At 50.3% G+C, this 14,186-nt stretch overlaps 6 protein-coding genes across 6 annotated transcripts; 3 read left to right on the forward strand and 3 right to left on the reverse strand.

Moving 5' to 3' along the window:
• Nucleotides 1–151: 151 nt before the first annotated feature.
• On the reverse strand, nucleotides 152–2,888 carry PSV08DRAFT_386133 (glycoside hydrolase family 63 protein; the record flags this gene model as incomplete). The annotated part of the gene is made up of 5 exons (XM_066093457.1): nucleotides 152–1,797; nucleotides 1,856–1,901; nucleotides 1,952–2,085; nucleotides 2,179–2,648; nucleotides 2,686–2,888. 5 exons carry the CDS (start codon nucleotides 2,886–2,888, stop codon nucleotides 152–154), a joined length of 2,499 nt encoding a protein of 832 aa, XP_065949587.1.
• A 621-nt stretch (nucleotides 2,889–3,509) lies between these two features.
• PSV08DRAFT_30060 (P-loop containing nucleoside triphosphate hydrolase protein) lies at nucleotides 3,510–4,593 on the forward strand. Its single transcript, XM_014219056.2, has 3 exons — nucleotides 3,510–3,730; nucleotides 3,782–3,847; nucleotides 3,905–4,593. The coding sequence occupies exons 1-3, from the start codon at nucleotides 3,691–3,693 to the stop codon at nucleotides 4,579–4,581; spliced, it is 783 nt and encodes a 260-aa protein (XP_014074531.1). The 5' UTR covers nucleotides 3,510–3,690; the 3' UTR covers nucleotides 4,582–4,593.
• A 220-nt stretch (nucleotides 4,594–4,813) lies between these two features.
• On the reverse strand, nucleotides 4,814–6,525 carry PSV08DRAFT_173700 (carbohydrate-binding module family 35 protein; the record flags this gene model as incomplete). The annotated part of the gene is made up of 2 exons (XM_014219055.1): nucleotides 4,814–6,012; nucleotides 6,069–6,525. The coding sequence occupies 2 exons, from the start codon at nucleotides 6,523–6,525 to the stop codon at nucleotides 4,814–4,816; spliced, it is 1,656 nt and encodes a 551-aa protein (XP_014074530.1).
• A 765-nt stretch (nucleotides 6,526–7,290) lies between these two features.
• PSV08DRAFT_217794 (general substrate transporter) lies at nucleotides 7,291–9,225 on the forward strand (the record flags this gene model as incomplete). The annotated part of the gene is made up of 5 exons (XM_014219054.1): nucleotides 7,291–7,520; nucleotides 7,571–7,941; nucleotides 7,995–8,730; nucleotides 8,780–8,826; nucleotides 8,879–9,225. Exons 1-5 carry the CDS (start codon nucleotides 7,444–7,446, stop codon nucleotides 9,223–9,225), a joined length of 1,578 nt encoding a protein of 525 aa, XP_014074529.1. The 5' UTR covers nucleotides 7,291–7,443.
• A 987-nt stretch (nucleotides 9,226–10,212) lies between these two features.
• On the reverse strand, nucleotides 10,213–11,520 carry PSV08DRAFT_275394 (uncharacterized protein). Its single transcript, XM_014219053.2, has 4 exons — nucleotides 10,975–11,520; nucleotides 10,623–10,866; nucleotides 10,415–10,570; nucleotides 10,213–10,360 (listed from the first exon to the last, which is right to left on the reverse strand). Exons 1-4 carry the CDS (start codon nucleotides 11,401–11,403, stop codon nucleotides 10,248–10,250), a joined length of 942 nt encoding a protein of 313 aa, XP_014074528.1. The 5' UTR covers nucleotides 11,404–11,520; the 3' UTR covers nucleotides 10,213–10,247.
• Nucleotides 11,521–12,427: 907 nt separating this feature from the next.
• On the forward strand, nucleotides 12,428–14,041 carry PSV08DRAFT_359942 (Tannase/feruloyl esterase; the record flags this gene model as incomplete). The annotated part of the gene is made up of 2 exons (XM_014219052.1): nucleotides 12,428–13,160; nucleotides 13,209–14,041. 2 exons carry the CDS (start codon nucleotides 12,428–12,430, stop codon nucleotides 14,039–14,041), a joined length of 1,566 nt encoding a protein of 521 aa, XP_014074527.1.
• Nucleotides 14,042–14,186: the final 145 nt, after the last annotated feature.

Here is a 14,186-nt window from a genome sequence, read left to right on the forward strand (position 1 = left end):
TTTTCGTACATACACCCATCTGAATAGATACTAACTTCCTGATGGCAATGAACAGCAAACCACAAAGGAACCGGAACCTCCATCACCCACTTAAACCGCAATCCACTCTAACCCACCACCACCACCTCACCATCCACAACCCCCCACCCGCTCAATTCCTCCTCAACCCCCTCAACGTCCCCACAAACCTCCTCCTAGTCACATACACAAACACCATGACGCCCAACACCAGCACTACACCCTCCGAATCCACCCTCGGGTTGCTAACCGCCTGTTTCCTAACCTCCTCCACATAGCCCTTAACCTGGCCGCCAACCCCCTGCAGCGACTCCAAATCCGGCATTCTCATCATCAGCACGACGAGCGCCGAGCACCCCGTGCCCCCCTGCGCACGCACGCCCTTTCCGCTCGCAGAATCATACTGTTCCCAGACGAAGCCCGTGTCACGGTATGCCTTGAACACGGTTTTGACTACATTTTTGCGTAGCGAGGTATACGTGTCGCGGGCACGAGCCTGCTCTGGACCTTTTGTTTGGGCGAGACGCAAGAGCTGGTCTAGAAGGAGGTAGTTAAAGTTGACCCAGATAGAAGAGCGAGCGTAGTTTTCCTCCGTAGCGTACGCCGGGTCCTGCGGGCTGAGGCTGCGGATACCCTGTTGGCTCCAGAGATGGGTGGGATCGCGCAGAAAATCGAGGACGGCGGGGAGGTGGGGGTGGGACGGGTCGAGGAGGCCGGTTAGGAAGGGGAAGAGGGAGAGGTAGCCTTTGTGGCAGGTCAGGGTGTGTTTGGCGCTGCGGACGACGGAGTCGCAGTAGAGCGAGGTGGAGGCGTCCCAGTGTAGAGTGTCGATGTTGCCTTTTATGCTGCGCACGTGCTTTTGGTACGTGAATGCGTCGTGGGCGTTTTCCGTGAAGAAGGCGATTTGCTCGAGGGTGCGGCCCATGACGCCGACCCAGCAGAGGGCGTCGAGGTGCAGCTCGGTGAGGTCTGGGGGTTCGGCGCGTGGGTAGTCGGATAGGCCGCTGGCCATGTTCTTGCCTGGGGTTCGGGCGCGCCAGCGGTAGCCTTCGTTTAGGTTGGCCGAGGGGATGGAGTGGGCTTCTACGTCTCCTGACTGCGATTTTCGGAACCATTCGTAGTGGCGTTTGAGGAGGGATTGCATTTTTATAACGAGGGCTTTGCCGGTTTCGGGTTTGGACAGGTAGACGGAGGGACGGCCGTGGTACTTGATTGTGCCTCTGAGCATCTTTACGAATTTCGAAATGACCAGATACATGGTTGGGGGGCTGGCAATGTGTGGGAATTGATTGATGGATTCTGGGGTTGTAGAGGCTGAGGCTTCGGAGCCTAGAATTTGCTCTCGTGCGATCCAGCCGTCGTCGTCCATTAGGAAGAGCCAGTCACGCATCACCTCCAGCGCAAGATCTGCATCCCATTCGAGTACGATAAGGAGATGGAAGCCTTCGTCAAATAGAGAGCCTCGTGGAAATGTTGCACGAGATGGCGTATGCGTGAGAAGTTCATATGGACCTTTTGTCTCTGGCGTTGTGTGTTTGTTCGCATCTGCGGACTTTTCCCAGAAGTTAGCCGTGGTCTCAGCGTAGATGGCCTTTTTCGCTGTGACGACTTTGGAGCTACCAGTGAAATATCCCAGGCCGCCCAGTAGATCAGAGAAGACGCTTTTGGAGAAACTCAGATGCTCAAAGGTCTTAAAAGGTGGCGTTGGATTGAAGACTGAAAGGAAGTTCTTGCTAAACGTTTGCATAGCTTTCTCTAGGTCTGTGGTGAGACTCGCAGCTGGAAAGTATTAGTTTTGCAGTCGATGTTGATGCCCAGCATGTAAGATCAAACTCACAGGTCATGGTACGCTTTGCTGTTTCGGTGGAATAGAGAATGTCAAACTACAAGAATTCAGTGTAGCCCATGGTTTTATGTCGTAGAGACGACTTACCTCAAACTCTCCATGAAGAACCATTTGCACAAAATGTAGGTTGCCTGCACCTGGTGCGTTGTGAATCACAATATCGGTCGGTTCGGGTTCCTTTTGGTCCTTTGTTTGGTCTTTTAGAGTATCCAGGAAAGTGGCTTCTTGGAGGCAGAATGATCAGTCAGCTGTCCACATCAAGATGGTGGGTCATGGTAACAGGTCGAAGAAAGTCTGATATGTCGAGTACGTACATTTGGCCTGCCACAATCGGTCCTCTGTCACATTTAGCGACTTGACGAACACTATCTCACGGTGTCCATCGCTGTTGATGGGAATGGGAATGTGTATTCGCGAGGCGCCTAGTTTTGGGTGAACAAGGTTCATGTTCACAGCATGGATAGATGTATCCTCGCCCTCTCCAAGCTGTTGGCGAGCGTCTAACCTGCAATGGGTACAAGCTTCTTTCTCTTCAATGCCCAGGTAGAAGATGACAGTCGTCTTCAATTCAGGAGGCGCATCAAATCTCGGCATTCCTTTAATCCTCAAGCCCCAATTGCCCTGGTGTTGCCCCTCCGAATACTTGATGAATTCTGTCGTGATGTTGACCTTATTATCAACATCTTCTATGACTTGCTGGCCACCCTCTCGTGTGTCGTATGCAGTCCAACCATATCGGGCTATGTCTTCGCTTTGATTCACATTATGCCGGAGTGCTGCACACCTTGTCAGCATTGCAATTGACCCACGTCAACCTCGACTTACTGGTCCTAACGTCCTCTAGTCTCGCCCACATTAAACCTGCAATGACACTTTTGGGTACCCGGGGACGGAGCCCCAGATAGATATTCGGCCGGTAGGGGCCCCATAGCAGCGACTGAGTATTCGTAGAGGGGTTTTCATCGACAGCGGATGTTGGTGAAACGCTAGCCAGTACGAGGGCGAGGAGAGCCCAGGGAAGCATGTTGTAAGTTGACGCGTATCAACGCGTACTAACGCGTTCAGCCAAATGAATGGGAGCGTAATGGCCGGATTGGAATAGTACAACACTTCAGATCATCTTCTTCCCACGTATCTAGTCACCGGTGGCTGCTCTGCAATTCAATGGCTTTTGGGGGCGTGAATGCCCAGCCACAACTGTCCTCAAGCCATGTCTTTGATGATTGGCCAAAGCACCCTCTTGTGGAGCAGGAGTGACGCCATCGCTCAGTGGAACGCATCCTTCGCCAGGAATCAACTTCGGTCGCAGATCAATTACATACGATAAGACACATAATACGCTTTGCTCACCATGTCCGGATCTTGGGGATTGCCGTGGCAGGGTATTGAACCATACAGAAGCAACGAATTCAATGATTGCCCGTCCATGATCGCCATGTTCCGCATCCCCGATAGCCACTCATCAACCACTCGCAAGAGCATGTTCTTTTCGTTCCACACCATACGTGCCTGTAGAGTGTGTATCGGTCCGACCGTGATGATGCAATATCTAGAGCTGGGGTAGAGTCTCACCCCGGTAAACAGCCGCTCTTCCCCCCGCGCGACGTCAGCAGATCCGACATAGATCCACCACCATGCCGAGACCCCCACAATCTGCATGTTGGCACGCATTGCACAAGATGAAAAGCGCAGACTTCCCACATTGATAGGCTCATGATTCGGATCGACCCTAGAATAGCAGCGAACAAAGATCCTGTAGAACAAATTGCATTTGCATTGTACACCATTAACCCAACACTACTATATACGTACTAGACATCGGCAACATGAACGAGCAAGTAGAGCGCCTGGTGAATAAGATCTGGGGTACCTGGTACCAGCCTTTCCATTTGAAACTGGATTCTAACAGCTATCCAGAGAAGTACCAAGATATCCCAGCATCCAAACGCCTATTGATCGCCGTCTCAGGAATCCCCGGATCCGGTACGTACGCACACGCACCCCAAAACGCCCTCTCCCAATCTAACCAAAAATCCCAAGGAAAAACCACATTAGCAACCATGGTATCCGCCAAACTCAACGAGAAACATGCCCAGCAATCTCCAGGCACGGCAAACAGCAACCCCATCTCCGCCTTCATCCCAATGGACGGCTTCCACCTCTCCCGCATCCAGCTCGACGCAATGCCCGATCCGCACAGCGCCCACGCGCGGCGCGGCGCAGCCTTCACTTTCGACGGCGACTCCTTCTTCTCTCTCGTCAAGAAGCTGCGCGAGCCCATCTGCCCTGAGACGGCAACGCTGTACGCCCCGAGCTTCGACCACGCGCTCAAAGACCCTGTTGAGAACGACATTGCCATTGCACCGTCTGTCCGCATCGTAGTTTTCGAGGGCAACTACTGTGCGCTTGACAGGTCGCCTTGGCGCGATGCTGCGGAGCTGATGGACGAGCTGTGGTTTGTCCATGTGGATTTCGAAGTCGCGCGCAAGCGCTTGATTCATCGCCATGTTAAGGCGGGCATTGCGCGGAATGACGAGGAAGCGGCACGGAGGGCGGATGAGAATGATCTTGTTAATGGCAGGGAGATTGTGGAGCAGAGGCTAAGTGTGCATGAGGTTATTACGAGTCGAGAGGATCCGGCGTGGGCTCCGGAGCAGCAGGGTGTTGGTGGTGGAGAGAGAAGTGAGACGAAGCCTGAAATGGCGAAATTTGTATAGAATTCATGGGCTTAAAGTCATGTTGATTATTGATGAGTTTCACAAAGACAGAAGGTTGTTTGTGTCACATACAAGTTGTCCACTTCAATGTGAGTTTTGCAAGGGAGCGATAGTGATGAATATTCATATGTACGGTGAAAAATATATACTGTGTAGAAAACCTCCATAGCAAGCCGCCAATTGCAGCAGAAAAAAACCCTATGTACATCAACTCTCAGGTGACCAGCGCAGCCTAAGCCACGACACCAATCCTGTCAAAGTCAGGACCAGCTGCACTTCCAACACCGGCAATGGTAATCGTATTGGGACCAGTAGTGCTGAATCCCGACAGTTCGACGCCGTAATTCTTGCTAACGTCTACGTTCCAGTTGTAGCCTGTTAGCGGGAAGCTGACAGTCTTTGCTGCACCGCCGTTGACACTGATTGATGCAACGCGCTCGTTGGTTCCGCCCATATAGTCGACGTTTCCGTTGATGTAGTCAAAGCGTACGGTTTGTGTGGCCTTGGAAGTGCGGATGTTAGAGAGCGTGACGCGGCCGCCGTTTGAGCCGCCAATATTGCCGACCTTGTTGGAGGACGTGCAGCCCGAGCAAGGCGAGGTGTTTGCGCCAGAGGAGAGAGAGCCGGTAGATACGGAGACGTAGTTGTATTGTGGCTGGGCGGCTGTTGAACGTTGGATGTTCGATAGGCGGAGTGGGACAGATCCGTGAGCCTTGATTTGTTTTGAGAAGGATGAGCCGGTGGTGGTGGTGCCGGCCCAGATGTCCTTGATGGTCGCAGAGGCGATACCCAGATCGGCCAGCTGCACGGTGAGGGTGCGGCCAGTGTTGCTGAGATCCACAGCCAAGACGGCCATGTCTCCGTTTGCGAGATCTCCTGCCCAGAGATCGCGGTCGCCGGTCCATCGTTGGCGGAGGGTAACTGGCTTGACAGCCGAATCCTGGTTGATGGCGATGAGATCTTTGTTCTGGAGGACAGCGACCAATTCGTTCGACAATGCCACAACATCAGTTGAGATCATCAGCGCAGACTTTAGCATAGCCCATGCAGCAAAATGTGTGGCTTGCTCGTCGAAAGACATGGCAGAATTGCCAACCTCTAGTAAATCGGCATCGGCAATGTGTCCTGGGCCTACGTTGCCAGATTTGGCGATATGGATGGCTTGGTTGTAGATGCGGTACATCGAAGCCCAGCCCGAAGTGATGTCGTCTGACAGACGGAAGGAGGTAGAGATGCCCTTGGTCCACTCATCAGGTCCCTCTAGACCAGCGGATGTAGAGTAGGGGACACCCCATTGGCAGATCAACATTCCGGGAATGCCAACCTTCTGCAGCTCGTTCCACATGGCGCCCATGCGAGTAACAAAGTCGGTCCTGGCATTCTTTGGGGCGTTTTGACTAGCGTTAGGTCCATCTGCATAGCAGTTGTCGTCTACGTGACTGTCAGCTTTCTGTTGTTTTTGTAGTGGGTGTTTTGGAAACACATACACTTGACGTATTCAGTACCAAGCGATTTGAAAAAGGCAGCATCCGCGGCCTCATGACCCAGAGAACCCAAAACTGGACTTGGTGACTGAGGGTCACACATCCTCACGCCTGCGTCTGAGTACATGGTCCACTTCATTCCCTTGGATCTTGCCAGGTCGGCCAGTGGCTGGAGTCCGTTAGGGAAGGCCGTCAAATCCACTTTCAAGGCACCGTTGGTCGAGTTTCGCTGTCCATCCCTCGAAGCCCATCCGCAATCGATCTGGAAAAACTTGTAGCCTGCAGCAATAAATCCACGGCTGGCAAGAGTGTTGATGGTCGTGGTGATTTTCTGGGCGTTGGGGCTACACGACATTTGGTTGTATGAGTTCCAGCCCATCACAGGTGTTTGCTGGAACGACTGGGCTGCCACATGGGAAGCACCCGCGAGGGAGAGAAGAAATGAATTGGTCCAAATCATGTTGAGGGCCGTAGCAAGTGAGTGTGCTCGTTGCGAGGTAGCGTATCCTCCTCATGGCCGTTCTCTACTATTTATACATACTACATGTTCGTCCAATTTCCTTGATGAAACAGGAGACTGGTCAGCCATGATTTGCCGGTGGCTGACGCATGATACTGGCTGCACGTCGGAATGACTGCTCGGTCAGGTAGTCCTTGCGCTTTGTGCTCTAATTGTGCAGGGAGAGGATGGCCAAACAGAGTGATGGCGCAACATCTTTTTTCCGCGGAATAATTTGGGGATCCTCAGAGCCCCATAAGTGCGGAGGCTAGTGACGGTTAAGAAGAAGCTTAGCAAGGGGCAACTCCACACTCGGCCTACTGCCTTGGTTACCCCGCGTCTCGTCAAACCTGCCGTGATCCATGTCCGTTTTTCTGGCTCGCTTTACTCAACTTGGTATTCCGCACTCCAACGGTCCCGTACATACAACTCTACCACGACTACATCGTCATCGTTGACTGTTGTGCATATGCTTTCCCGTATCTCAGTCGGCAGAAACGCCGTGATCGTCCCCCAGGGCCCGGGCACGTGGACAAAGTGGGTCATTGCTCGCTAGGCCATGGGGTTTACGCTTCGGTTCTGGGGAAGAGTGTGGAGTTTGAAGCAATCAGATACTCCAACAACTCCACAAGCTTTCTCTCAAGGGATAATGATAAGCGGTGTGTACTCCGAGCCTCTGTTCTTGGCGCGTTTATAAAGTGGTGCAAGTCGCCGTCAGCTTATCGTACGGTGTTAGCACTTCGTACAGAGCCAGTGGAGCGGGGCACTTATCGACACTGGATGAATCCGATTGATCCAATGTCCATCTTCTCTACAATACTATCTAGTCTATCTCGGAAATTATAAGATAGTTGCTGAGTCTCGTCTTAATCGACCGCCATGGCACGCAAATACCTAGGGGGCTCGGGTGAGCGATTAACTGTATGGATCTCAATCGCTGCCAGTACAGTGCTAGTGTAAGCTAAACCTACAGATCACTTCGTACCTGACTGCTTATTTTAATTAGGTTCTACGGGTACGACCAAGGCGTCTTTGGCAATGTCATCATCTCAGAAAACTTCCTTCAAACTTTCGGCCACCCCTCCGCGGACATGCAGGGGACGATGACGTCCATCTATAATATCGGCTGCTTCATTGGTGCGATGAGCACCGTATGGACAGGCGACATTCTCGGCCGACCACGACAAATTTTGCTTGGTTCGGCGATTATAGGAATCGGAGCAATCATTCAAACATGTAGCTGGACTGTCGCGAGCATGATGGTTGGTCGTATTGTTGCTGGCCTTGGCACCGGAATGAACACTGCAACTGCTGGTGTATGGCAAGCTGAAACGAGTAAGATGAACAGCCGAGGAAAGCTTGTCATCATTCAGATGGGTATGTTTCTGAGGCTTTTACCTATCACACAAAGTGACTGACCATGTGCAAAGCCAACTGCATCACCGGATTTAGTATTTCAAACTGGCTCACTCTCGGCTTCTCTTTTGCTCCACGAGACATCGCGTGGCGCTTCCCACTTGCCTTTCAACTCTTTTTCACCCTCTGTATCTTTGCCATGTGCCCATTTCTGCCAGACTCGCCGCGTCTCCTCATCCGAAAAGGCAAGCACCAAGAAGCACTAGAAGTTCTTGCGGCACTTGAGGGCCACGGCGCCACACCCGAGTCAGCTTCTGTTATTACTCAGTACAATATTATCAAAGACATTCTAGATCGCGAGCACGTGAATACATACACCTGGATCCAGCTGCTCACCGGAAAAGGCCCGAGTGGTGTGTTACGACGCATGCTCTTGGGGGCGTACATGCAAGCAATGAACCAAATCAGCGGAATCAACGTAACCTCGTATTACATGAGTTACATTTTCATCAATGCTCTAGGCATCTCAGAATTGCTGTCGCGTATCCTGGCCGCAGCAGGTTCGGTAGATTACCTAATCTTCGCTTGTTTGGCATACTTTGTCATTGAGCGGTACGGGCGCCGGAAGGTCATGATGGTTTCCGCGGGCGCATGCTCCATCTGCTGGATCGTCATAGCGGCATCCCAGGGACAAACAGAAGCTGGCGGAGACTCATACAAGCTTGGAATAGTCGCTGTTTCATTCTTCTTCGTGTTCTTCGCGAGCTTCGGTATGGGTGTTCTAGGTGTTCCGTGGCTGTACCCTACGGAGTAAGTTCTGTTTCACACTGTCAAAAACGTAAGCTGACATGGCCTATAGGATCAATGCACTCGAAATGCGAACAAAAGGCGCATCGCTCGCCATGGGTATGTTTGAGCTTCCCGGCTAACTTTTAAACAAATAGTTGACAAACAAAAGCCACTAACTGGATCTGTAACTACGGCGTTGTACAAGCTACTCTGCCAGGCATCCAGAACCTTGGGTACAAGTTCTGGATCATTTGGGCCGTTATTTGCTTCTCTTTCATCCCAACCACATACTTCCTTTACCCAGAGACAGCTAACCGGACCTTGGAAGACATTGATCGCTTCTTTGAAACGAAGCCCGGTATCTTCGTTCATCGTAACAAGCTCGCCGTCCAACTACATCGTCCTATTGAATTTATCGAGGCCGATGAAAGAATTGCCACGCATGAACAGACGAAAATCTCCGAAGAGAACAAGGAAATGAGTGCGGAGTACGTAGAGAAGAGGGAGGCTGTTTGAGATAGCGGGATCGTGAGTATCCTAGCATTGGGCACGCCTAGACTTCGGTTCCAGTAGAGCGGGATACATACCCAAATGTTAAGCGAAACGGTTCTAACGTCTATGGGATATTCAATCAGCACATCCTAATTTCGTTCCCCAGTCGTTGCGACTGATCGGGCAGTTTTGTTAATTTGGTGGTAATCGGGCCGCGAATAAGACGTAAACTACGCGCTCAAAAGAGTAGGGGTCAGTCAGCGCAGGAGTATACGTCTTTGAAACAAGCTTTAGTATAAGTACAATGCTTCTCGTGCAACTAATATACACGATACAAGAAACGAATAAGCATCTTTCGTATTGCTTGAATGGACAAATTGCGGATCACGACCCGCCAATCAGTGGCGTGATTATGCATCTGTAGATTTTGCACCAATTCTGTGTATGTATGGATTGCGGAAGCCATGCCGCTTCGAGGGTAGCGCTGCATGGTGAGGGGAAAAGCACGCGGAAGGGAAGCTAGATCAGTGTAAGGTCTTTAAGAGGAAGGCAAAAGATCAATCAAAATAGAGCAGTCAGGCTTGGAGCTTTTTATGATGATTTATGAACGTCCAAGAGATGCATCCGACGTTTCCTCTTTCCAGTCTTGCAGAGTGAACATGATACATCCGTGCGGGAAAGCTTCCCCTGATGATCTGTGCGTTGAATGATGTACCCCAGCATAGTAGCTGATACCGATGCTTACTTGCAAAAAGCTTTGTCGGCTTAATCTTAACTGCCGGCCGTTACGGTACTGCAGCTCGGTACTTTTTCTTGAAATGACGTAGTTGGTTTCATCCATTGATGTAGAATGGTGCTAAAAATAGCCGTTACAGTACTATTGTGGTCGCTGGTGAACAGGTGAGTAAGGCGTGACGTGAAACTTTTGCAGCAACACAGAACCAAAAATAGAGGTCACATGCATTTTACATCGCCTCTTTGTTTGTCCATGTCGAGGTACAAAACTGATTTGACAACTAAATGAGACGTATCATTAGTTCCCTCCACTACGGTTCATTACAATAACCATCAATAAAATTCACAGTCAATGTGTTCCGCTTCTCTTTCGTCAACGTTTCGCGTCCAATACTTAGTAACTTCGAAACGTCCTGTCGGCAATCTAGACAAAGTCAGCCTTTACACTTCGACGGCGAAAAAAGATAAGAATCATTACCCAAAAACAGTCCTCGTAGTTCCTTTCCTTGGCCGCTTGCTAGCCACGCACATGTCTGTCCGCAAAGCGACGAGTCATCTTTGAAAAGGTGCTTGAAAAACTCTTCATCCGTGACATTCTTATCATACTTTTTCTTCACATCCTCTGCAACACCAGCTTCATTGTGTTAGTACCCTGAGAGCCTTGGAACGGAAGCATGTCGACTTACCTCCACCCATGTTGCCTCGCACACCACCTGGATGAAGCGCATACATGTGAATTGCAGGATCCAATTTTTCCAGCTCCATCTCTTTCTGCAGCGTATGCGTCGCACGAATGAGTGCTGCTTTGGAAGTCACGTATCCAAGTGTCATGGGCACATCCACGGTTCCCGATCGCGACGCGATATTGATAATGCAGCCGTGTCCGCGGTCACGCATTTGCGGTAAAACCGCGTGGATGAGCATCAAAGGCTAGTTGTGTTCCTATTAGTCCAAGTCTGCCTTTCTTGTTTTCCGTTTCATCCAAATAGATGATAAGAATTCAAAACAAAAGAGAGAAAAGAATCGAGTGAAACTTACAGCCTTGAAGTTAACCTCAATATGCTTCCAGAAATCCTCAAACGTACTCATGATAAATGGCCGTTGATCAAATATCCCGGCATTATTAACCAACACATCAATCGGCCCCAGTTGCTTCGTCACCTGGGCCAAAACCTCTGTCAACCGCTTTTCATCCCGCACATCGCACCCGAATGCTTCTACTTTGACGCCAAAGGATAAACATGTCTTCTTGGTTTGATCTAGCTTGTCGACGTTGATGTCAAGGAGGGCGACGCTGGCGCCAGATTTTGCTAGGGATTCCGAAATGGCTGCGCCAATGCCCTGGCCTGCACCTGTTATGAGGGCAATTTTCCCGGAGTTGGAGCCTTGGAGAGCTTCGGGGAGGATGGGTCCGTAAGGGACATGTTGCAGAGGAAGAGTACTGATGCCGAATTCTGCAGGGTCCATGGCTAGTTTTGGTTTGTAGTGAAGATAGTATATTTTTTTGAAAGTTTTATCTGTTAATGTAAATCCCAATTGCTATCTGAACTACTGTTATTTGAATTGCAAGTGTGGGACGGTACTCTTCCGAACAAAGGTGTCGGATGTGCGGGGGTGGTCTCGGGGTAGTTGTAGCCCCACATGATGGTGTGGGGTAAGCAAGTGGCAGACATCTATCACTGCTGGCTTCAATACACTGTTGCTTTTTCTTAGGATACAGCGGTATTTCTGATCGTGTGAGTACAGAAAGTCTTATGTTGTGTGCGGAAAAGGTAGAAACTGACGTAAATAGGCCTGACGCAAAGACCGCACATGCTATGTTCGCAGCCCCCAAAGAGGGTCGAGTTATGCTACTTGTCTCTTTGAATCCTATCGATTACGGGATACACATGCGCAACTGGAAGCGATACTTTAATGTCGTTATAGTGATGCTGAGCTACAAGTGACGACACAGAGATTGTCCGTAAAAGATTGACGATAAAGCGGAAGGAACGCGGTGACCATCTCCAACCACCCAGTTGGTTTATCACCTATACAACACCGAGGAAGACCACAAAGTCAGTTCCAGCATAAAGAGAAGCGATTACTTAACTGTTACTGAGAAGCCTCATATTCCGCCAAAGCGCCTCTGATAGGTTGCGAAACGAGTTGGCCTGCCCACATACTGGTTGAGTAAGCATGATGCCGCCTCTAAGGCGGCAAGCCTCCTCAGTAATGCAAAAACACTCCACTTTAATGCGATACCTACCTGGATACTGGAACTTGGATAGCTTTATCAGGAAACATCTAAAATGTAAGGCTTCCAGCTCATTAAATGTTGGCACTACTTGCTATCCAACAAAGCTGGATCGTTGCTCGATTGACATGTCCCAACCGACCGTGCTTTGCAGATGAATTGCAGTATAAGTAAGTCGGAGAATCGACACTTGAACCACCATCGCCTATTCTAGGTTCGTTCGGTCGTTCTCTTAGGAAGACCTTTTATTCAACAATGGCCCTTGCACGCAGAAGACATCTCGCTTCGCTATTGGCTGTCCTGGCTCTCTCTATCGACCCGGCTATTGGTGAAGCAAACTGTGAAGCATCTACTTTCCAAGATGTGAAGCTGTCAAATGGCAAGATTCTCAACATTGTTACACAATTCCATGCCGGTCTTTCGTTCGAAGCTCCTGCAGAAGCGAATCATTACTCGGTCAATGTGACGGATCTGGACGCCTGCGAAGTAACTATCACCTACACCCACCCTGGCTACAACGATACCATCAACACTTCAGTATGGCTGCCCACCCCCGAGAAGTGGACCGGACGATTTCTTGGTGCCGGAGGCAGTGGGTGGTCTACAGGGCCAGACACTAATACTACGCTCCCTTGGGCAGCCAGTGAGGGCTTTGCTGTTGTCGCAACCGACGGCGGACATACTGGTGGAGATACCGAGTGGTCGCTAGTGAGTCCTGGAAACATCAACTGGATCCTGTTACAAGATTTCTCTTCAATCACATTGAATGATGCTGCGACGCTTGGGAAAACTGTCACGGAAAAGTACTATGGCAAAGCACCAAGCTACAGTTACTGGAATGGGTGCTCTACTGGTGGAAGACAAGGACACATGATGGCGCAGAGATATCCGGATCAATACGATGGTATTCTCGCGGCTGCACCAGCAATCCATTGGAGTCAGTTGATGCTGCAGCTCTTTTGGCCACAGGCGGTCATGAACGAGAATGGTGTGTATCCCATCGAAAGATTAGGAGATCCTTGCTGATGCTTTTCAGGCTTCCCTACCCCATGTGAGCTGGAGGCCATTAATGCAGCTGCCATCCAATCATGCGACAATCTCGACGGCCTCGAAGATGGAATCATCTCTCTTCCCAAAGAGTGCTCTTTTGACCCAGCAACTGTCATAGGAAAGGAATATATTTGCCCATCGTCAAACAAGAGCACAGTAATCACAGAAACCGTAGCTACAGTAGCTCGTCTTATCTGGCAGGGTGCAACCACATCCGAAGGCGAATTTCTGTGGTACCCGGACAACATCGGTGCTCCCTTTAGCGGCCTTGCTAACACGACATGTGAAAACGACACATGTACTGGCGTCCCATTCTTCTTACCCGAAATCTGGATAAGAGATTTCCTTACTCTTGATCGGGAATTCGATACCGCACAGATTAATAGGACCTATTTCGAGGAGCTCCTCCATCAATCCGTCAACCTATACGATTCGATAATCGGAACCTCGGATACGAATCTCGACGGCTTCCGCAAAGCAGGTGGAAAACTGATTAATTGGCAGGGGCTTGCTGACCAATATGTTTCACCTGATGCTACGACACATTACGTCAAGGAGGTTCATGAGCGCGACCCAAAAGCGAGTGACTATTATCGGTTCTTCGAGGCGCCGGGTATAAATCACTGTGGTGGTGGACTCGGATGGTATCCTGGTAATGGGTTGAAAGCGCTCATCGGATGGGTGGAGAATGGCGTGGCCCCGGAAACACTTGCAGCAGAGACATCAGAGGGACGAAAAGCAAATCTCTGCTTGTGGCCGAAACATCTGGTATATGTTGATGGTAATCCAGACGAGCCGACTTCATTCGAATGCCGGTAGACTGGTAGGAGATCTCAGGGGTTGAATCAGATTGCAGAATCACTGATCTGAGCCCAAACTATGTGGGCTGTGGAACACGAGAACACCAACTTACGTCCTCGGAGAATGGTAAAAGGGGCCTACAAGCATTATCTTGACTATCTGA

The sequence above is a fragment of the Bipolaris maydis genome (genome assembly GCF_028858645.1).
Source record: "Bipolaris maydis strain C4 unplaced genomic scaffold PSV08scaffold_3, whole genome shotgun sequence".
NCBI lineage: Eukaryota > Fungi > Ascomycota > Dothideomycetes > Pleosporales > Pleosporaceae > Bipolaris > Bipolaris maydis.